Below are 22,050 nucleotides of genomic sequence, written 5' to 3'. Positions count from 1 at the left end.
ATGCCCTTTGTGATCTGCATGGTACACATTCTTTGCAGCAGGCATGTTAACCCTCTGCGCTACCTTGAAACTTCCACTAGAGAAAATTCCAATCCCTCTAATACAAGAAGTAACATTACACCTACAACAAGCCAGGACTGTTGGCTTTGTCAATGGTTCTTATTTGCATATGATAAATAAGCACTGACTACGCCTTCGTTGTTTATAACATTGCAAATGCTTCCGTTCTAACATGATGACACTGAAAGAACTATAACGAATCTCTTTGTAGTTACAAAAAAGACAGTGAAGGGTGGTTCTGCTGCAGTTAGTGAAGGAGGAAATGGGGGAGGGGGCCGTAGCGGGCACCGGGCAATCCCCCGGTGCGCCGCACGGGTGGGGGCCGGTTTTGGGCCCCTGGGCGTTTTTGTTACAGGACCGTTTTTGCAGCATAGCTGCAAAATCGGCCCTGTAACAAAATCGGCCGAAAACCGGCCCTGGCAAAGAGCTCGGCGGCACCCCCAAGCCGGGGGGGGGGGGGGGGGCGGCCGAGCACTTTGCCAGGGCCGGTTCTGGTTCCCAGTCCGGCCCTGGAGGGGGCTCCTGTATATGTTTGCGTCGGTCCGCACCGAGAGGTGCTTTGAAGCAGCTCCCAGTCACACGTACCAGTATACAAAGGAAACAAAAGAAATTAACACATTTGTGGCTCGGCGCTACAAAGCTTTCTGTGATAACTGCCTCAAACACAACCTCGGTAGCTCTCAAAACATGCGCCTCACGTAGGTCCCGAAAACTGCCCCTGTTGACACATCAGGCGTAGGAGCCGTTGCCAAACCATGAAGGCTTCTACCACACGAGCCTGTGAGTCTCTTTTCCTCTCCAGAGGACGTTTAACCTGAAAACACAGGGCAGTGTTTGTGGGCAGTTAAAATCTGTTTTTGGGATGCCTGCCAGCAAGTTTTTTTTTCACTGGTCTTAAAACGTTTTCTTTTAAGAATATTTTACATTAAGCCAAATGCAGCACAAATCGGGATTGTAGACTTCTTTGCATTTCTTTAGTTAAAAGGCCGCGGCTGCAGGCAGATTGTATGCCTTTGTTAAAGTAATCATGTTAATTGCAGCGCATGGTGGGCGCTGCGATTAACATGATTACTTTCACAAAGGCTTACAATCTGTTCTGCAGCAGCGCCCTTTCACCTAAAGAAATGCAGCAAGTGCAGGAGGCACTTGCTGCTGGACTAACCTGCTGTTGTGCGCACTTCAAATGCGACACTGCGCGCTCGAAGAGAGACTTGTGCGCGCGTGCCCATGCGCGCAGCTTACTGGGAACAATGCTTGTGGGCCCATTTTTCCCCAGGGTTAGGGGAAGAGGAGTGAAAAGGATGATGTGTAGAGTCTGAACTGTGAGGTTTGATCAGTAAACTTCTTAAAAAATATTTATTCAGATACACATATTGTACTTTAAAAAATATTTCCTACTCTTAATTCCCCTTACAGATTTTGTTCGATCTGCCTCTCTAGCGTATACCGGGTGGTACTGCCCTGATGCCCCACTGGCTGTTAACCTTTTTGTATACCTAAGCAACCACTAAGCCCTAAAAAACCTCAACAAAATGAGCTTGCCAGTGGGACTGTAAATCGTGATAATTTTAGAATCATGTATGTAAGAGCCAGTACTTAATGTATGGTAAACCTCACCATGATTTGAGTTTTCCAGTGCACAATATATTCATATACAAATATATCATTATGCAACATGTTTATTATAACACATAGTGTATATTTCCTAGGCTACAGTGTATATATTTTTGTATTGAATATCTGTATTTCTCTGAGTTGTTAAAATAGGTCCAAGAGTCCAGCTCTACGAGAGCTTGCACAGTTCTCCAGTCGATGCCCCATTCACCCAACACTCGATTCTCCCAGCTCATTCAAAGGTGGGAAACGTCTGTGTTTCAGACATCAGAATCTGCGCGCCTCTGCTTCCAGAGACAATATTCTGGCTTGAATGGTGGTGGCACGCCTCTGCTTCCAGAGACAATATTCTGGTTTGAATGGTCTCCGCGCGCCTCTTCTTCCAGAAACAATATTCCGGCTTGAATGTTGTCGGCCAGCCTCTGCTTCCAGAAACAATATTCTGGCTTCAATGGTGTCCGCGTGCCTCTGCCTCCAGAAACAATATTCTGGTTGAATGGTGTCTGTCCGCCTCTGCTTCCAGAAATAATGTTCTGGCTTGAATGGTGTCCGTGCGCCTCTGCTTCCAGAAACAATATTCTGGCTTGAATGTTGTCTGCCTGTCTCTGCTTCCAGAAACAATATTCTGGCTTGAATGTTGTCCGCCCGCCTCTGCTTTCACAAACAATATTCTGACTTGAATGGTGTCCACTTTCCTCTGCTTCCAGAAACAATATTCTGGCTTGAATGGTGTCCACTTTCCTCTGCTTCCATAAACAATATTCTGGCTTGAATGGTGTCCACTTGCCTCTGCTTCTAGAAACAATATTCTGGCTTGAATGTTGTCCTCACGCCTCTGCTTCCAGAAAACATATTCTTTCTGAAATGGTGTCCGCACGCCTCTGCTTCCACAAACAATATTCTGGCTTGAATGATGTCCACGCTCCTCTGCTTCCAGAAACGATATTCTGGCTTGAGTGGTGTCCGCGAGCCTTTGCTTCCACAAACAATTTTCTGGATTGAATGTTATCTGCGCGCCTCTGCTTCCAGAAACAATATTCTGCCTTATATGTTGTCGGCATGCATCTGCTTCCAGAAACAATATTCTGGCTTGAATGGTGTCCGCGCGCCTCTGCTTCCACAAACAATATTCTGGCTTGAATGGTGTCCGCGTGCCTCTGCTTCCACAAACAATATTCTGGCTTGAATGGTGTCCGTGCGCCTCTGCTTCAAGAAACAATATTCTGGTTTGAATGGTGTCGGCATGCCTCTTCTTCCAGAAACAATATTCTGATTTGAATGGTCTCCGCGTGCCTCTGCTTCCACAAACAATATTCTGGCTTGAATGGTGTCCGCACGCCTCTGCTTCCACAAACTATATTCTGGCTTGAATGGTGTCCGCATGCCTCTGCTTCCACAAACAATATTCTGGCTTGAATGGTGTCCGTGCGCCTCTGCTACGAGAAACAATATTCTGGCTTGAATGGTGTCCATTCACCTGTGCTTCCTGAAACAATATTCTGGTTTGAATGGTGTCCCCGCGCCTCTGCTTCCACAAACAATATTCTGGCTTGACTGGTGTCTGTGCGCCTCTGCTTCGAGGAACAATATTCTGGCTTGAATGGTGTCCGTTCGCCTGTGCTTCCAGAAACAATATTCTGGTTTGAATGGTGTCCGCGCGCCTCTGCTTCCACAAACAATATTCTGGCTTGAATGGTGCCTGTGTGCCTCTGCTTCGAGAAACAATATTCTGGCTTGAATGGTGTCTGTCCGCCTGTGCTTCCAGAAACAATATTCTGGTTTGAATGGTGTCTGCATGCCTCTGCTTCCACAAACAATATTCTGGCTTGAATGGTGTCCGCACGCCTCTGCTTCCACAAACTATATTCTGGCTTGAATGGTGTCCGCATGCCTCTGCTTCCACAAACAATATTCTGGCTTGAATGGTGTCTGTGCGCCTCTGTTTCGAGAAACAATATTCTGGCTTGAATGGTGTCCATTCGCCTGTGCTTCCTGAAACAATATTCTGGTTTGAATCGTGTCCCCGCGCCTCTGCTTCCACAAACAATATTCTGGCTTGACTGGTGTCTGTGCGCCTCTGCTTCGAGGAACAATATTCTGGCTTGAATGGTGTCCGTTCGCCTGTGCTTCCAGAAACAATATTCTGGTTTGAATGGTGTCCGCGCGCCTCTGCTTCTACAAACAATATTCTGGCTTGAATGGTGTCTGTGCGCCTCTGCTTCGAGAAACAATATTCTGGCTTGAATGGTGTCTGTCCGCCTGTGCTTCCAGAAACAATATTCTGGTTTGAATGGTGTCTGCATGCCTCTGCTTCCACAAACAATATTCTGACTTGAATGGTGTCGGAATGGCCACCCTATTAACAAGCATTGGCAATGTAAACAGGTCTGGCTTCTAAATGAAAGTGCCTATTAAGCCGTTGATTGGTTTAGGCACTAAATTCGTCATTACATTCAAAGTCTATCACTCATCCTTGCACTCATGCATCCATTCTTCCACCTTAATAGGTGGGACCAAGACAGATTTGCCTTTGGTTGGTGCTCTTTAAGGTGGATAATGATGGAATAGAATGCTACCAGAGGAATTTGCAGTTAGCATGACTATATTATCTGATTATAATGCAGACCTCTTTGTGTACAACAGTAATTGCTATGTATACCTGGGAAACTATATATGCACCGCAGTACATGATGTATGTGACGATTTACAGTATTTAGATTTATAGTACTTGATTAATGGCCCACCATAACATGCATATAGCTCCCAACGTTACCAAAGAAAGGCCTGAAACACACTCACCTTGGAGAGAGTTGACAACAGTAAAGGCGTACATAATTTCCAGAGACACTGAACCAAAAGAGAAGAAGGCAAGACCCCAGGTGAAGCCCAAGGTACAACTTAGCCCCGCCAGTGTCCATGCATACTGCAGCTTCTGTTGCATCTTTTTGGCCTTCAGCTTCATGATCACCCTCACCATGGCAACCAGCATCATAGTGTTCAGCAGGAAGATGAGGCTGAATGAGCCCAGGTTTACAGCATAATGGACTGTGGGGTTTGTGATCCAGCACCTGAAGGAGAAGTTAAGTAGAGGTCAATCAGAAACAGTGCACTTTATGCCCTTTGCCTGCATAGCAAGAGGTTACAGGTGGAACAGTTTGTTTTAAACTTTCAACTAGAGAATTAAGATGCATTTGCAATATATGCTGGTCCCCAGAAGCAGCGGACAAATGCAGTGGGCCCACACCATTTGCGTAGACACCTTCCACAGTCCTATTTTTTTTTGTCAATCAGCACTTTGCATTCTGATGTTTTTAGTTTTCCTCTTTGCATTACAAGTCCTAGTATGCAAAGCACCATATGAAAAAAACACATAGCCCGCTCCCACACAGAAGCAGAATCTCCAGCTACAGCCAATGCTCTTTTGGTAGAAAAGGTGAGCTATTCTTACATGGTTGCACTGGAGTCGTCCTCCGCCGAGTCGGACAGTTTGATGGTGTATGTCCCATAGATCTCCTGGTCTATCATGAAGATGAGGAGCACCAGGACGGGTGGAAAGCCTTTGGAAAAAGAAGAAGATAGTACTGGGTAAGGTCAACACGGGTCATGGAGGACAAAAGGAGGCGAAATAGGGAACACAAAGGTGTGAGTAAGTCAGATTACATTAAATGTAGCGCCAAGACACAGTTTGATCCCTGGTCACTCTTCTCTGTTTAGAATGAATGTTTTGAATCAATGCTATTCTTTCTAAGGACCATTTTTCTGCAAGCAAATATCTTCTCTTAATTTATTTGTGAAAACATATTTGTCTGTTTGTCAAACTCTGTCTTAGGCACAGTGAAGAGCATCAGAAGTCTTCGATTCACCAATAGTAGCGAAGCTTTCGATTCTAAGGCAGAACCAAGCTATGCACTCCAGGGCTAGTGTCATTGGAATTCTCTCTCCTTATCAAGGGAACGCTCCTGGAACATCTATTTATGTTCTCCTTTATAATCTTCTGCTTCACTAAGCCATGCATATTCCTTTGTGTGTTATGTGCTGCCAGAGGCATCTCTCTTACCACTTCTTTCCGTCCCCTTGCTCATATTTACATCCTCGCCCCCTCGCTTCTCTCTTGTTGTGTTTCCTCACTCTTTCCCTTATCTCTCTCCTGCCTATCCTGGATATCTCCTTCCTCTTTTGCTCCACAGGCCTACAGGATGGGTACCTAGTTATGTCCAACAGCCTCATGGCTTTAGAGTGAGACTACTAAATGGGGCAAAAGAGCTTCTCATTAAAAGGGTCCAATGCAAAACTTCTGGCCCGGCTCGCCTCCTTCATCGTTTAGACACACTATGCCAGCTCCAATCAACTGTGGCCTGACTGTACCCATCAATGTGAACAACATAACTAGGCCATTTCATAGGTTTCAGATCGAAACCTGACCTTAGAGTTAGGTGAAATGAAGAAGTCTTCTTTGTACCAGATGAACCTCCTTAAGAAATCGCTGTTCCCCATCCCCTACGGAAACCACGCAATGATTTTCTAGCTCCTTACAGCGCCTTGCGCTGCTCTGCCCGCAGGCTGGCACACTGATTCCAGAGGGTCCATAAAGTGCAGAATCCAACATTTTGTATCAAATCCCTGTGCAAAAGCCTCTCAAATGGCCTCCCCTTGGACATTTGTAAGGCCACCTGGTTCATACACTCCAGGATAAAGCTGAACTCGCACCTCTTGCGAATCTGTCTCCCTGACTCAAAGCCCTCATCCTAGGGGTGTCATTTTGGGCCCTGTCCTTCGCAACAACATCAGTGTAAGCAACATGTATCTATACATTCCAGCTGTACCTCAGCAAGACATGCCGTAGATGGTAATGCTGGGTCAACGTAACCATGTCCGCCTCTTCATCACTATTCCTAAAAAGCCTCCTCCGTTGTAGTGGCAGGACGTTTTCAGGGATGCAATGCGCAATATACAAATAAATTAATATAAACCAAACTACTCTGTCTCTCATCTATCTCTCCTCTCTCTTCCTCTGTTGCTCCTTTCCTGGCCTTTGCTCTTTTTCTTATAACCTTCCACTCCTAGGTCTCTCTTCTCTTTGCGTTCCTCCTTTCTCCACTCCGAATTTCATCCTCTAGGCTCGCTCTCTTAACTATATGCCTTCTCTCTCTTCTTTCCCTATCATATTACAGCTCGGTCTCCATTGCTCTCCCTTCATTACCTCTCATACTACTTTTGTTCTTGACTCTGTTTTACTCTTGTTCCTCTCGCTTCTTTTTCTCCCCCTATTTCTGCTTTCTCATTCCACTTTTCATGATTTCAATTCTCTGATCTCTTCTCCATTTTCTCTTGCACCTCCCTTCTCTACCCCGTAGATCCCGCCTGCTTCTCAGCGCCCGCCTCCCGTTCTCTGGTCTCGTGTGCCTTACCCCATCCCAGGCAGCACAGCCTGATCATGCTGCTGGAGTCCTTGAAGACCTGCACCACCTTCTTGTAGAGGTTGTACCCCTCGATGGCCATCCAGGCAAAACACCAGAGCAGGGAGGCGTGGAGGAGCAGGGCTCCAGCCTGGCAGGCGGCCTCCAGGCACAAAGAGGACAGCGGCCAGCTCAGCATGAAGCTCAGGTTCAGAAACAAGATGGCGGCCAGGAGGTTCATGTGGATGGGGATGGTGCGGTCCGACGGCTTACTCCTGAACAGAGGACAGAAACAACAAAACAGGATGAACTTTGGGCTCCTGACTCTTCCACTGCATCTTCAGTAGCCTGGAAATACATTTTTGGATGCAGACCTAAAAAGGAATCTCCTAGGTTAAGTTGATTCTACCCAGCTGCGGCCCGTGCAGGTGAGAGCGGTGTGGCGGGGTGGGGGATGTGGTTGACAGACAACGGCGAGGGAAAATTAATTTCTATTTTAAATTTTCCTATGTGGTTGTATGTCGAATCCCCCCACCCCCCAATCTGGCCCCACCACCCCACCGATCTTACCTGCACGGGCTGCGGCTGGTTCTACCTGGGTCACTGTTATTAAACCCTATAACCTCAGAGTAGGAATGATTGCTCTCTATTGGTACTTTCACAACAGTGCCGTTGCTGTTACAATGTCTGCATATCTGTTGCAGGTAGATCTAAATCTGTACACTCATAGTTGCTATGCCCCTGTCGCAGGAAGTACCGTTTCTGTATGCTTGGTGCTGCTCATAATGCAAGTATCATACCTGGTAGAAGCAGTATGCCTAATCACACTGATGGCCTGATCTGGACTTGGGTGGAAATTAAAAATACTTATAGTTTCAGAGAAAGTGGTAAATCTAGAGGAAATTCCACCAGTGGAATATCCTCCACCCTACGGATAGTATGCTGGAGTACTAAATTCCACAGATGGGCTCTCCAGCAGAGTGGGTATGTGGGCCCCGCGCTGCTAATCCTGCCTTTGCTAGCTGTTCCAGTACACCTGGATAGCATATACTGTTGGCGTTGCACGGCTTCGGACTCAGTGCTTAATTTGTAAAAAACACAAGTGCCAGGGCTCTAGTCAGCACGCCACTTGCACTGCCCATTCTCACTGTCAATTACAGTAACAGCATAACTGATAAGGCAAATTCCTACAAGTGTGACAATTCTAACAATTTCATCACCCCAAAGTTAAAATAATGGCTTTGGCAGCAGGTATTAGTCATTCTTAATATATACTGAAATAATAAACAACAGTTGTTGTGCTCATCGCTGAATTAAAAAAAACAGCGCCACCATGTGTCAGACTGTCATAGGTACCGGTGTTGACAATTAAGTGCCAGTGCTGAGCACCAGAAACTACCTGCTCAAATTAAGGAATGGCTTCGGTACTACTGGTACAGGCAGACTTGCTGCCACACGATTCTCCTACTCCCACACTTCTTACGCATGCATGACACAGGCGGTAATGCTGCTCCCACTATCAGGACAGCACGCCGACTCTCATTTTGTCCTTGAATGCTTGACCTTCATCGTTTCTTGTCCATGTGGATGCCAATGCTCCTTTGGTACAGCTTCCTCTGCTGACTCCTAGGCATATGCTTGCCATCTTGGCAAGCCCTTGATTTCTAATTGTAGGGGATTTTAGCGGACATGATTCTTCATGACTGTGGTACTTGCAGAGCCTGCGATGAAGCAGGTTTCATAGATTTTCAGTCATATCAGATGTTGTTGCATCCTGTACCCCTACTATCGAGCAACCCTTCCCCCCAACAATCATGACCATACAGTACCTGTTACGGTGAGAGTAGAGATAGCGGGCCACTGTGAAGAAGGAGGCCACTGCCGACAGGCTGCAACCAGCATAAGTGATGATGGTTAGAGTTCGCTGGTGGTGGCGGTCTATTTCTGTGCTGGATATTTGCTGCACGGGAGACAAATCACAGAGACATTACTCAAAACAGGGGAAGGGGCCAACAAGCAGTGCTTAATTTGAGCCAGTGGTTTCTGGTGACTTAATTGTCAACACCGGCACTTATGACATGTCTGCCTCATGGTGGCGCTGTTTGTCTAATTAAGAGATGAACACAACACCAGTTTCCTTTTCCTCTTTACATCAACAGCATCAAGTCACATCAGATAAGAGGATTTGTCACAGGCAAAGTTGTGGGAGGAAATAGCCCAGACACCAGGCAATGACAATAAGACTTTACAAACAGGACCCTAGTAAGATGTAGGCTTTATTTTCATCTAGAGAATTAGAGACTAAGAAGGTAATGACACATGTTCTGTTCCTCTATATTGTGTCCATCTGTGGAATTTGACTTGAGCGAGTTGAGTCTTCATGGAACTTTGTCCTTTTTGATTTTGTTACGCAACTGCGAATTTAAGTTAAGTTAATTTGCTGTTTTTGCACAGCCTAAAGCTAGTTTACGGAACTGATCTCAAAGTGTTAGTTCGACAGAACACAAGCCTTGTCATCACTGGGGAGCATGCATGGGAAACAGTTTCACCATTCCTCACCTTATGGTGTCCATACCATTGATACATACCATTAGCACTGCAAAATAGGTCAGGTGGTCGCAGCGGCACTCAGTCTCCTTATGCGATGCTACAGTCTGGCAGCCGGAGGTGTTCCATATTCCGCTTTCACCTAGGAAGGCAAGACAACATTTAATTTAATTACATGTAGAGTAGTTCATCAAGCTGAAGTGCTCTGTAAGATCAGTGGAGAGGGTAACACCCTTAAAGTAGCATTGACCCTAACAAATCACTCTGCAATGACCTTAACATACAGCAAAACTGCACCCAGGTTGACCTCTGTCGAGTATTACTCCTTAAGACTATCACTGCGGTGCAGACAGAGCTACTTCCTACACATCAGAGCTCCCTATGGGGAAGAATGGGACTTTGACAGATCTGTGTGGGGGGCCTCTTCCATTGGCTGCTCTTGGCTCCCTCTGATCGACTCTTACCAATGACCATGGCTCATGTTGCAGTGAGCAGCCATTCAAAAGGCGCAGCCGCGGCCCATGCAGGTAAGAGTGGAGGGGCCGTGGGGCCGGGTGAGGGGGGATTTTGAAGGACGATGCTGATGGAAAATCATTTATTTATTTAATTATCCATTGTCATCGTCCATCGAAATCAGGAAATCCTGATTTTTTTCAATAATTTTGAAAGTTATTTATTATTTCGGGACAGGCCTGGGTTCAAGGCCAGCGGAGCATTTAACAGGAACATGAAGGGACAGTGACAATCACTTACGGATGGAGTTCGTACAAATCAGACAGTATGTATGTGAAAAACATAAGTAAGTAATAAAAAGCTGTAACGGGTACTGTAGAATCCTAGGGGGATACATTAGTGCAAAGGCCCATTGGATAGAGGACTCTGAAGACGTGGGTCTTTAGGACTTTGTGAAATGCTAACAAATTGGGGTTCATATGAAGTGTCTTAGAAGTGAGTTCCAGATTCTTGGGGCATAGCAGGCGAGCTGTCGTCTCATCGTTCACTTGGGATGGGGGGTCCTGAAGTGTTCTTCAAGCCCCCGAGGGTAGGGAGTTCCTCATTTAAGTAGCTGGGAAGAACCAGCTGTAGTACTTGGCAGATAACACAGGCCAGTTTATGGCCAGTTCTGGCTCTAAGGATGAGCCAATGAAGGTGCTTCAGATGTCGAGTTCTGTGGTCAGTTTTTCTGTCCAAGTGATGATGGACGCTCCTATATAGCAGATGACTTCAAGGTGGGCAAAGATGGAGTTTGGAAGGCCTGAAGTAAGGACGTTTCCCCAGTCCATGTGTGGGAGTACTGCTGCTTGCGTATGTATGGCTTCAGTGGTTTAGGAAAAAGAATTGGTTGCAACCTCGCTGGTGTGAAACCAAGATGGCGCTGATGCACCCACGTCTTATTACACTAGGCAGAAGCACATCACTGTGCCTATCCTGAATTCACTGTCTTGTAATCCTGAGCAAGCAAGAACACAGAGGACTTCACTTCCAGGGTTTTCAGAAGCAGGACTCTTTCACAAGCGGCGAGTACATGCTCACAACTCAAATAAGCAACCAGACATGATTTAAACGAAGGCTGAGCAAATACTTCATTTTCATCCCTCAGCAGTAATGTTCTACAAATCAAGCTAAGAATCAGAAAATGGGTCAACTAGTCGAAATGTACACGAGTTGGATTTTCAAATAGAAAATTAACATTTATTTTTTAAATCAATTATTTTAGGTGAAACAGATTTGGTTTTTTCAATATCTAATTTGTTTTTGTAGTAAATTGATATCTGTCTGAATTTGCGCTTCATTTTTTTGAAGCTAGATTTCATCTAAAATTCAATTTTTGCCAAATAAAAGGGACAGTGCTATACTCTGGACACTTATGTAAACAACCACCATTAGCACCCTTCCACTCCTTTTCTAGGGGAATACCAACCCCAAACAAATTCGGGAATCCTAGAAAGATCAGTAAAGGAAGCTTATTTTCCCCACAGATGGTTTTAAGCTTAGTCGACCTGAGCTTCCTAGAAGTGTGTGCTTGAAGGTAACCATCACTTTCCCAGCCATTTATAGGGTCCAAACAGACTTCCTACCACCCTAGATCTTCTGATTGACTTCTCGGGTAGGCAGGCCCCACCACCCTGCAACTCCCATTTCTTGGAAAGTCCCCAAGAGAGTAGCAGTACGTACCTGGAGTGGCTGAGTCCCAGAAAACGCACAGAGGCACCCGGCACCTCTGGAGGAAGGGAGACAGGAAAACATTTTGTAAACCAGGTAATATACATTAAGAGGCAATAAAAACACAAAGTAGGGGACAGGATGGCAGATTTGGGTGCTAAGCAGAAACTCATCATTTAAAAGAGAATATACAACAGGGAGTTCCTGGTGGTCAGGAGAGAGTGGCATGAGGCGGAGAAGGAGAAAATAGGTAGAATCTGTGGCAGTGAAAGTTGGCGATAGAGCAGGGATCTTCAAACTGGGGGGCCCCATGCTCTGGCCAAAAGAAGCACTGTGCTCTGTAATGGGCCATCACTAACATCTTTTGTCATTTATCCCTTAACTGGGAGCATGTGTCAAAAGGGAAGGCACTCCTAATATTCTTCAAATCCCCCAGCCACACACTGTGGATTCTTTTAATAGATACAATTAAATAAATATGAAAAATCATGGGAGGGGGGGCGATTATTTTTTTCCCGTGGCATTAAACAGTTTGAAGACCACTGAGATAGAGGGATGTGTCTGGGAGTCAAATTAGTGTTAATGCAAGGGAAAGGAGTGAAAGTGACCAGAAGGAGCAAATTGAAAGCTGTGACAAAGATAGGGAAAGCGATGAGAGCGTGTGTGAGGGAAGGATAAAGGGTGTCAGTGGTCGGAATATGACTATACATTAAATGACATAGGATGGGCCGAGATTAGTAGAGGTAAAAGGCATAACGGACGAACAGAAAAAGAAAAGGGAATGTGAAATGAAAATTGGAGAGAAAATGGTAGACTTGGAGCAAGGAGTTTGTTAAGCGCAGTGATAGTAATCTTGGACAATGCATGGGAAGCTTCATCAGTTTCCGGGGTCAATGGAATCAGCCCATCACATACATAGCATTTTTGCTCCTTAAAGCTAGAAACATGGCGTGACACTAGATCCCACTGTGCCCCTTGGAAAGAGGTGATTTGAATTGTCACAAGGGGGGGGTCCAGCAGCTAACATTCAACTAGCCTCTTATGTGCATTACGATTAACTGTGAACACCCTAATGGACGGGATCTATTTACATTATGTTTTCAAGGTCTTCAAACCTCTTCTCCAATGTTTATAATCCAAACAATGTCTGTATTAAAATGGCACTGTCCTTAGGGACAAGGTTTCTGGGTAATTCTTGTACTTGGTGCCATCTTGGGGTATTCAACTGTGCATGTTGTTTTAACCGGCCACCTTGTGTTCTGTCTCACAAAACAAACTGCAGGAGGGTTCAGGAAGAAAATGAGAGGCAAAGAGTTCGGCAAGAGAAGCTGCAGCTGGAGCTTTTTTTTGCAGAGTAGTGAGTGAGTACTTTACCCACCTGTGACTTATGGTGCCGGAAGGTAATGTTGACTGGCTCCTCGAGGTTTTCCACGCGAGTGTTCTCCACGCTAACCCCGATGACCTGGTCATTGAGAAGGTCACTTTTGTTCTGATCCTAGGAGGAAGGAGAAGGATGCTCAGTCTGGAAGCCAATGAAGTACATCATTAATGTCGACTGCTTCAAATAGGACCAAGCTATAGAGTGTATTTGTGGGGGTGATACAGTACTTTTATTTATGCTGGATGAAATGAGGCGCTGACCGTGCTGGATGCAATGAGTGAACAGGCTGACAGAGGCACTACATGGGCACTAGTGCTTCTCGATTTATGCGCGACCTTTGACGCGGTCAACCATGCATTTCTGGTGGATCGTGTCGCGGCTGCGGGTATTCAGGGCACAGCACTTAAGTTGTTTGTGTCCTTTTTGAAAGAACGCTCCCAATCACTTCAACTCTCCCCTTTCAGCTTCCCTAAGGTCAAATTGACCTGTGGTGTACCTCAAGGATCGTCCCCTCCCACCATCTTTTCAATTTGTATATTTTACCGCTGGCACAGTCCTTGAGGAAAAAGAATGTGTGCACCTTTAACTATGCTGATGATATGCAACTTCTTTTCACAATCAATAATACCCCGGACCAGTGGCGGGTCCTCGAGGGAGTGCTGCGGGGCGGTGGGCGGGGCAGGGTGGGGGGTAGTAAACTCCGGAATTGGGCCGAACAAAGTTGAGTAAAGAAATAAATATACAAAACAAATTACATTGCATGCGCTGCAAATCGGCGATGCAGTGCGCACTGTAATTCATTTTATTTATTTACTCAACTTTGTTCGGCCCAATTCCGGAGTTTACTACCCCCCACCCTGCCCCTGCCCCGCCCCGTCCCACCACCCCGCAGCACTCCCTAGAACAGCCGCCACTGCCCCTGACTGAATCCTGAATTTCCCCCAAAAATCAAAAATGCTGTTCCCTTGCAAACTGGATGAACAGCAATCATTTGAAATTAAACCCTGACAAGACAGAGCTTGTTCTGGTTGGAGGCTCCCAAAATCCATGGAATTCCAACTTTCCGCTGAACTGGGAACACCCCATCAGCCCACAACCTCAATGAAGTGCCAAGGAGTTCTTATCGATAATAATCTGTCTATGAAGTCTCAGGTTGGGTCCGTAGTTTCCTCCTGTTTCTTCCAGCTTTAGACGATTAGAAAAATTGGAAGATTTTTCACCTTCAAAGCCCTTGTCAAGGTTGTTCTCGCACTAGTCATCTCTCATACTGACTATGCGAATTTGCTTTATTTAGGTCTCCCGGAACACCTGGTGAAGAGAATACTGCTGGTACTCAATCAGGCGGCCAGACTGATTTACCGACAGCCAACAAGGCCCCATATTTCTCCTCTGATGAGGAAACTCAACTGGTTACCAGTGAAACAGTGCTCTGCCTTTAAGATTGGATGTTTTATCTTTAAAATCCTTGCATGGCACCTGCCCTGAGTTTATCTCATCATGCATCCATAAGATCGCAATCTGAGGTCCTCGCACCTGAACCATTTAGTCATTCCTTCCTTTAAGAAGAAAAGTCAAGGAGGATTTAGATTTTCTGTTCTGGACCCTCGATTCTGGAACTCACTCCCATCTAATATTAGATCACCATCTTGTAATCTTAGGTTTAGATGATTTTTGAAAACTTGCTTATTCTCTCAGGCATATAAATGAGTTTATGAGCTTCAAGATCCTTCCTGTATCCAACGCCAAGAAAGGAGTCGGTGTATGTGTGCCTTATAAATAATTTTAACATAACATGTTGAAAAGTATTTGTATCTGAAGGGGGAAAGTAGTTATCTGTTAGCAGAGTCTATAGAATAGGGACTCTTTTGAGGACTAATCTGAAAGAATATCTCCTTCTATCCTGAAAGATACTGGAAGAATTGTAAGCCCTTTTTTGCTTTAGGAATCAAGCAAACCCAGCGGAGTTGTGGGCAATTTAATATTGCGAGGTTTGCTGGGATGAAAGGCTCCCACATTACACTTCATCAAATTTTGCACTTCTGCTAAAATTATATCGGAGCACGAACTCTGAAAGGAAGGGTGCTTGGATGAGGAACGCTTATCTAGAAACGGTTGCCTTGCTGTGAACCACTGTTACCAACTAAGGGGCATAGCTACAAGGACGGCGATAAATAGACGCAAAGCGCGCTTAGCGCTTATCTATTTATCGCCGTCTATCACTTGATTATATCGCGTTGTTAGCGCATTATTTACAACGCGTTTCCCCAGGGAGATATAATTAGCACCGATAGCGGGGAGATCGCCGTTTAGCAGGGAACATCGCTGGTTTTCCAGTGATGCTCCCTGCAAAACGGCGATAACCTTGCTGATACGACCCACAGGGCCGTATCAGCACAATCCACCCCCATTATAGGTATGCCTAAGTCTGCATTTTAGCAGACGTTAGTTTTTGGAGAAAACAGCGGTTTTCTCCAAAAACGAACGTGTGCTAAAATGCTGGGGCAGCCTTGTAAATATCGCGATGTGGACATCAGCGATATTTACAAGGTTGTGAGGCGTTGGGTAAAAGGGTGCTAACATGCGCTAATGCATGTTAGCGCCCTCTTATTAATAGGGCGATATTTTTATCTCCGCTTTTTTGGCTTCAAAAGCCAAAAAAGCAGAGATAAAGCCCTTGTAAATATGCCCCTAAGTTACTTTGCTATTGACCTCACAACATCCTTTGTTGATAAAAATTGGTTAAAATCACAATCACATAGTATCCAGAAAGGGGAGAAGGGATTTAAACAACAGAAAAACTTCCAATTGAGCAACATCAACACCTGTTATATTGAAGGTTTAGAACAGAAACAAATGTATGCAGTGCTATTGAAAAACAAATTATTATGATTATAAACTTTAGTCATTTATATTATTTTTCTGGGTAAGAAAACGCACTGGAATCAAGTCTGTAGTGCCTCCTCGATATCTGAACGAATTTCCCTATGGTCACCCTATAAATCGATTTCAGTAGACCACTTAGCATGTGCGCTGCTATTGCATTTTGACTCTTTGTGGAATAATTTGCGCCCGACCAAATAAAGAAATGTTTTCCTTTTTTCTGAAAATTTAGCACAAGACAAAATCCAACTGGAGAATATTCGCTTAGATAGATTTTGCCATGTGATACTCGCCTGGTGAGCCATGAAAAGATCCCTAGAAACTCTTAACATCCTTAGTCCAGCACAAATACTAATGCATCAAGACTTTTCTATTGTGAACTTCAGAAGAAGACTTGTAACAAAGGTAGAAGATCCACCAATTGATTTATCTGAATATTGAAGACTCTCTGGGTTGAATGCACAGATGCATTTATAGAACTATCATATCTCTATGAGAAACTGTGATGATCATCAGCTGAAGAAGCCTGAGGCTCCATACCTTTAAAGGGCAGAGTTATGGTGACCAAAAGGGTACTTTCCATGAAAGAAACTTTAAATCATGTCTACGAAGGGCTGGAATAGAACTTCAATAATTCTGTTAGGCAGAGCCTCCAACTCCCATCTAGGAGCGGACTATATAATAGAGAAAATCTTCTCTTGAACAACCAAGGAAATCATAGGCCAATAAAACCTAAATTATGGACCCTGGGAAGATTCTGACTCTAACCTGTGATGGCTGATAAACTGGCACAATGCAAGGTCAAACATTTATCATGTGTTGGAAAAAAGGGACAACAACTTCCGCCTGAAAGGAAAAAAAAGCTGAAATCTCTATATCTACCCTAAATAGAATATTGCTTCCATTTGCAAGTAAAGAATGTGCTAGTAAGAGACACCATGACCTCCGACAATATTTCCTACAAAGCCAGGAGGTTGATATTATGTAGCTAGACTGGCAAGGTAAAGGATTTCAGTGTGTGACGAAGCACCTTCATCATTGAGGGAATGCCCTGTCTATTTGCCAACATGAGGTGAGACTTGACCATATATAAAGGCGGCCTGGGCACCATAGTTGTATCGCCACGTTGACGCAATCCGATCCAGATTAAGTTCTTCGTTTCTAACTCCTTTAATGGTTTTCCAAACCACATGACTGGTGGCTAATTAGACCTAAATCTCAAAGACCAGTGAATTGAAAGGACATTACCATCAGAATTTGAGCACCGAAATACAAAATCGTGGCATTTAGAGTTTTCTGCAGTAGCAGAAATATGTATTTACGGTGACAGCTATCATGCTGATACTTGTGATCTAATAATAGTTCTCTGCTGAGTAAGGCTGATTTTTCTAATGGCTGTCTGGGAGTTACAAGCCTCAGATGCAAGGGGTGAAAACCTTATTCCTCTTGGCTTCTTCAGTTAATACAATTTTTTTGTGTTATTTGGGTGAAATTGGACTGCCTTGTGGTGCACAAAGGAGAGACAATAATTGAAGGCAGATCTTTCTGTGCTGAGCTCAAACACACTTATGTGCGACATGCCGTGCCGGTATGTCTAGCGACCCCTCTCAAACAAAAAGCCTCTGCATGAGCGCCCCATCCACAGAGTAATGATTCCACCACTATTTTTTACCTGTAGTGGAAGGAGCTGTAGAGCCTTCCCCAAATACATTCTCCATCAGGTTCACCAATTAAAAGATACCATGGTGAGGGGAAAGTATAGAGAACAGATGATGGATGGAATGCTGTGTGTTTTTTGCTTTGTCACCCTAAGTGGGAAGGGCATGCCCAGACATGGGTCCTGTGCTCACTGCACCACTTGATTCAAGCTAGCCTTGCTGATGAGGGGTGATATCCCCAAACCGGTCTGAGGATGCTTGTTTTCTGGTCCATGGAGGACCTGGCCTGGCAGTTCGGTCAGGACTGTTCTCATGAGGAGCATGGTCAAGACGGATTTGCATATGGCTGGGTCCAAACTGGGGTGTTAAAGTGAGCTAAAGAATGATGTATTAAACCCAGATCTGTGACGGGGGCAGAATATTTGATTTATTTTGCATTCCGTCTATCATTTGTGTGTTTTTTGTGGTGTCGGGAAAGAGCACCAGTTAGCCAAAATATGGCCTGCTGTCGATACCCTAATTTTTCTTATTGAAGCCCATTCTCTTACAGGGAGAATCATTGTCAAGCGTAGGTTAAATGACCACACCTTGGAAGACTTCCAATCTAAGTGGAAGTGGACTGGATATTTTGCAAGTGATGAACATTTTGAGGCAATTAAGAATTTCAGGTCAATTATAAGATGTAGGGAAGCAAACTGCTCAGTCACCGCTTTGATAGGCAAATTGTCAAGATAAGAGTGTACATGCTTGTCTTGCCTTCGTGTGAGAGTGACTTTTAACATTAGCTGCGTTATGAACACAGCGGACCAATTGTGAGCCCTTTCAATATGAAATGGTCATTAGCCTAAAAAGAAAAATTCACTGATATTCTTTGCACGGATGCACTGGAATGTGCAAGTTGGTGATTCAACTATCTATGGTGAGTAGAAACCCCCTTGAAGAAGAGAGGAACCAGTATAGGGAGTGTTACTATATTGAACAATTTTAATTTTCAGAAAGTTTTACCTTTTTATAAATAAGGAACCAGATGAAGGTCCAGTGTATCTAAGGCCACCCTTTGTAGATCAAAAAGTACCTATATAAATAACTTGATCCATCTTAACTCACCAGACAACTTTTAAGCAACACAGGACCTTTTTGTTACTTAATAGCAATGTGTTGCCTCAAAATTGGAATGTCCCAGGGTTGCAGAGGAAACTGAAGAATATGACTGTAGAGCTAGGTCTGCAACAACTTCAGGTCTCAAATAATTTCTTCACAGTCAAGAACACATCTTCTATCATCACCCCCACCCCCAGTTGCAACTGTAGTGTTGGGCTGGGCCGCTGGTATGCATGTCCTCAACTGCTGTGTCTTGTGTTGTGCAGGATTCAGAGACCACAGCACTGTAAAACCCCTGAACATCAAGACAGTGGGGGGTGGAGCCTCATTAAAGATCACCGGGTATAACTCTCTTCATTGCCCATTCAATGTCATGGACTTTATTATTTTCCACCTTCATCATCGGAAATATGATAACCCCAAACAAGAATTGAGAAGGATTGTGCACCGTTCATGAACATAAAGGGACGTAACAGAGATGGACACATGAATCACACATAACAGCACTCCGCCATACTTCCATGCACAAACAACCCAACATGCAGACAGATACCTATGAGTACAAGCAGGGCCGGCTTTAGCAGTGGTGCCGCCCGATGCGACAATCTTTTTTGGCGCCCCCGACCTCCTCTTCGGATTCCCTCACTACCACCGGGAAAAAGTGCCCCTGAACTCTATATAGCCCATCTATCACATACATTTGATTGGCTTTATAGCGCTGTTAAAAGCTGGCTTTACTAATCCACTCAGATATCCACCTAAAACACAGATCCGTTCTTTGCAGCAGGCATATTAACCCTCTGCACTACTTTAGGGTGAGTCAAACCTGCCACTAGACAAACCTCCGATCTCTCTCTCTAGCAGGAACATTAATCACAAGAGTTTTCATGACATTTTTATTGTTGCCTGAAAGCTGGATGCACAATGATCTCAGCAGCAGGTACTTTTAAATTGCAACTTACTGCTAAACACAGCACCCCCTCTGAGGTCACTGCCCCCCCCCCCCATCCAGGTCAGTGCCCAGTGCGGCCGCACCTGTGGCACCGCCCTAACGCCGGCTTTTGGTACAAGTCAGCAGACATTCTAAAAACAAGCACACAAAATGCAGAGAGGCATTTATACATATGGAGACAACACATACAGTCACAGACAACAGATGCAAGGGCTAACACACACATATGTGGAGGGTGAAGTTCCTTAACCTGCCGATTTGAAAAAGTCGCCCATCATTCGCAGTTTAAGTGCCAGTTGACCTTCTCACCTTGAAAAGTGCTGGGCTTTCGAAGCTGACAATCAGGAGCCTTGTCTGGTCGCCGCTCGCGTTCTTCAGAAGCCCCGGGGGCAGAGACACAGAGAACGACCCCTTTTCATTGGATGTACTTTTATTCAACTGCAAAATGGAGGACAAAAGGATGGACATTTTTTCAGAGAATGAAAGAAACAAAGAAGAGGGACAGCTTGGAAATCAGGGTTCACTTAACCAACACTCCATCTGTCAGATAACTGCTACTACAGCTACAATAAGCTACTAAATATATATATATTTTAAATGTAAAGGCCTCCTTCCTTTTGAAAGATCCCTGGTCCCTCTACTCCAATAACAGAGGCTGTAATCTACTTTGCAGCAACCTACGGGTAGGAGCTGGTACCTCTAGTTTCAGAAAGAAGCCCCTTAATGTACCTGCCAAACACAAAGGAGATGTCATTTTAGGTCAAGAACTTACCAAGGACTTGGAGTCGAGGACCAGGCCCTGGTAGCTGCTGGTGTTCAGCTTGATGACAGAGGCCCGCACCAGCCCCTTCCCAAAGGTTGTATTCTGTCCACTGAAGTTCACGGCAGTGAGCGCGGCCTCCACTCGTCGCAGGGACCTGCGAGGAGACAAGGAGACAAAGCTGAGGGAGATGTTTGGGGACAAGGCCTCAGAGGGGGATCTCAAACTGCCCAAGGAAACAGCTTAGACAACTGACATATAAGGACGCTTGCTCAGAGATGATTTAGAAAAGTCACCAGAACTAATACAATTTTACATGTTTTGTTATCAAAGTTTAGGACGAAATCCATTAACAAATGGATTGAAAAGTAGCCTATGGCTCCACACAGCACAAATGAGGCATAATTTGATAATCTAACATCATAAATGCAATGCTTTCCAAGCACAATTTCACTTAGACAAGAGAATGTCTTTATTCAATTCAATTCAAAAAGTCTTTATTTCGATTGTATAAAATCATAAAAGTACATATAAAACAATTCATTTAAGAACATATACAGTTAATAAAATATACCATACTAGTAAAAAAAAGAAGATGGCATACAGTTTAGTCGACTAACAAGGGCTTTTTTAAGACAATCAATCAGGCTATATTGTTGCTTAATAGTTTTGTACGAATTAGCCACATCGCAAACAAGAACTTAGAAATTGCTATCACAACAAGTGGACTTTGGTCACTTCGCAGGATCCTGAAAAAATCCAGGTAGCTTCTAATACCCAGGTTTAGGCATAGCTGGATAATCCATTTTTTCCGGATACCAGCATATGCGGGGCAAAAGAGCACAACGTGTATCATGGTTTCCTTTTCAGATGAGCAGCCCGGACAACTATGCTCGAGGGCACCCACCCATTTATCAGTGAAAGAATAGAGGGGGAGTGTCCCGTATCTGAACTGTAGAAACAGCTTCTTTGCAAAAGTGGGCTGAATAACGTCGAGGTCAGGAACAAAGGCGTAGTGACATTTAACATCTAAAAAGATATCAGTCAGGCTAGAAGGCTTGACAACACTATAAGCTTTTGTTAGAAAGTAATCTTTAAGAGTGATGGCAAGGGTTTTTTTGGAAATGCCTAAAGTAGAAATCTCTGGATTAGTCCTGAGGTGGGCAAGTCCAATGTTGGTTAATGTCTGCCTAACATACTGGAGCCAAGGAATCTTGTCGGCCCCTAGTAAGCTCAAGATTACTTTCAATTCGTCTCTGTAACATGCCAACTCCGGTGTACTCCACAATCTTTTCCAGTACATCACCGGGCGAGAGGCAATGACCTCTAAAATAGGACGGATGTTAAGATCCAGCCTCAATGGCTTAAGCGGGGTATTAATTGGAAGTGATAGAAGTTTCCTCAAGAAATTATTTTCAGTGATAGATAAGTCCTTGGGATTAGTGTGTCCCCATAATTCCGCCCCATACAATGTGGAAGATCTAGATTGGACACGGTAGATTTCTAGTGGGGCACTTATAATTTTTAAACGGCATTTT

At 44.5% G+C, this 22,050-nt stretch overlaps 1 protein-coding gene across 3 annotated transcripts in view; it reads right to left on the bottom strand.

The window, feature by feature from the left end:
- Positions 1-22,050, bottom strand: part of ADGRG1 (adhesion G protein-coupled receptor G1) — a 316,709-nt gene that overhangs the window by 8,757 nt on the left and 285,902 nt on the right. For all 3 annotated transcript variants that reach the window (XM_085640101.1, XM_085640099.1, XM_085640100.1), the window contains 9 exons: positions 20,525-20,669; positions 20,062-20,190; positions 13,159-13,275; positions 11,793-11,838; positions 9,659-9,759; positions 8,900-9,030; positions 7,083-7,345; positions 5,123-5,231; positions 4,474-4,742 (listed from right to left, as the gene is read on the bottom strand). In XM_085640101.1, the coding sequence (XP_085496227.1) occupies positions 4,474-4,742; positions 5,123-5,231; positions 7,083-7,345; positions 8,900-9,030; positions 9,659-9,759; positions 11,793-11,838; positions 13,159-13,275; positions 20,062-20,190; positions 20,525-20,669 (1,310 nt within the window). The remainder of the gene's footprint in view (positions 1-4,473; positions 4,743-5,122; positions 5,232-7,082; positions 7,346-8,899; positions 9,031-9,658; positions 9,760-11,792; positions 11,839-13,158; positions 13,276-20,061; positions 20,191-20,524; positions 20,670-22,050) is intronic.

Source organism: Triturus cristatus, chromosome 12, assembly GCF_964204655.1.
Source record: "Triturus cristatus chromosome 12, aTriCri1.1, whole genome shotgun sequence".
NCBI lineage: Eukaryota > Metazoa > Chordata > Amphibia > Caudata > Salamandridae > Triturus > Triturus cristatus.
This window is presented reverse-complemented; position numbering and strand designations above follow the sequence as displayed.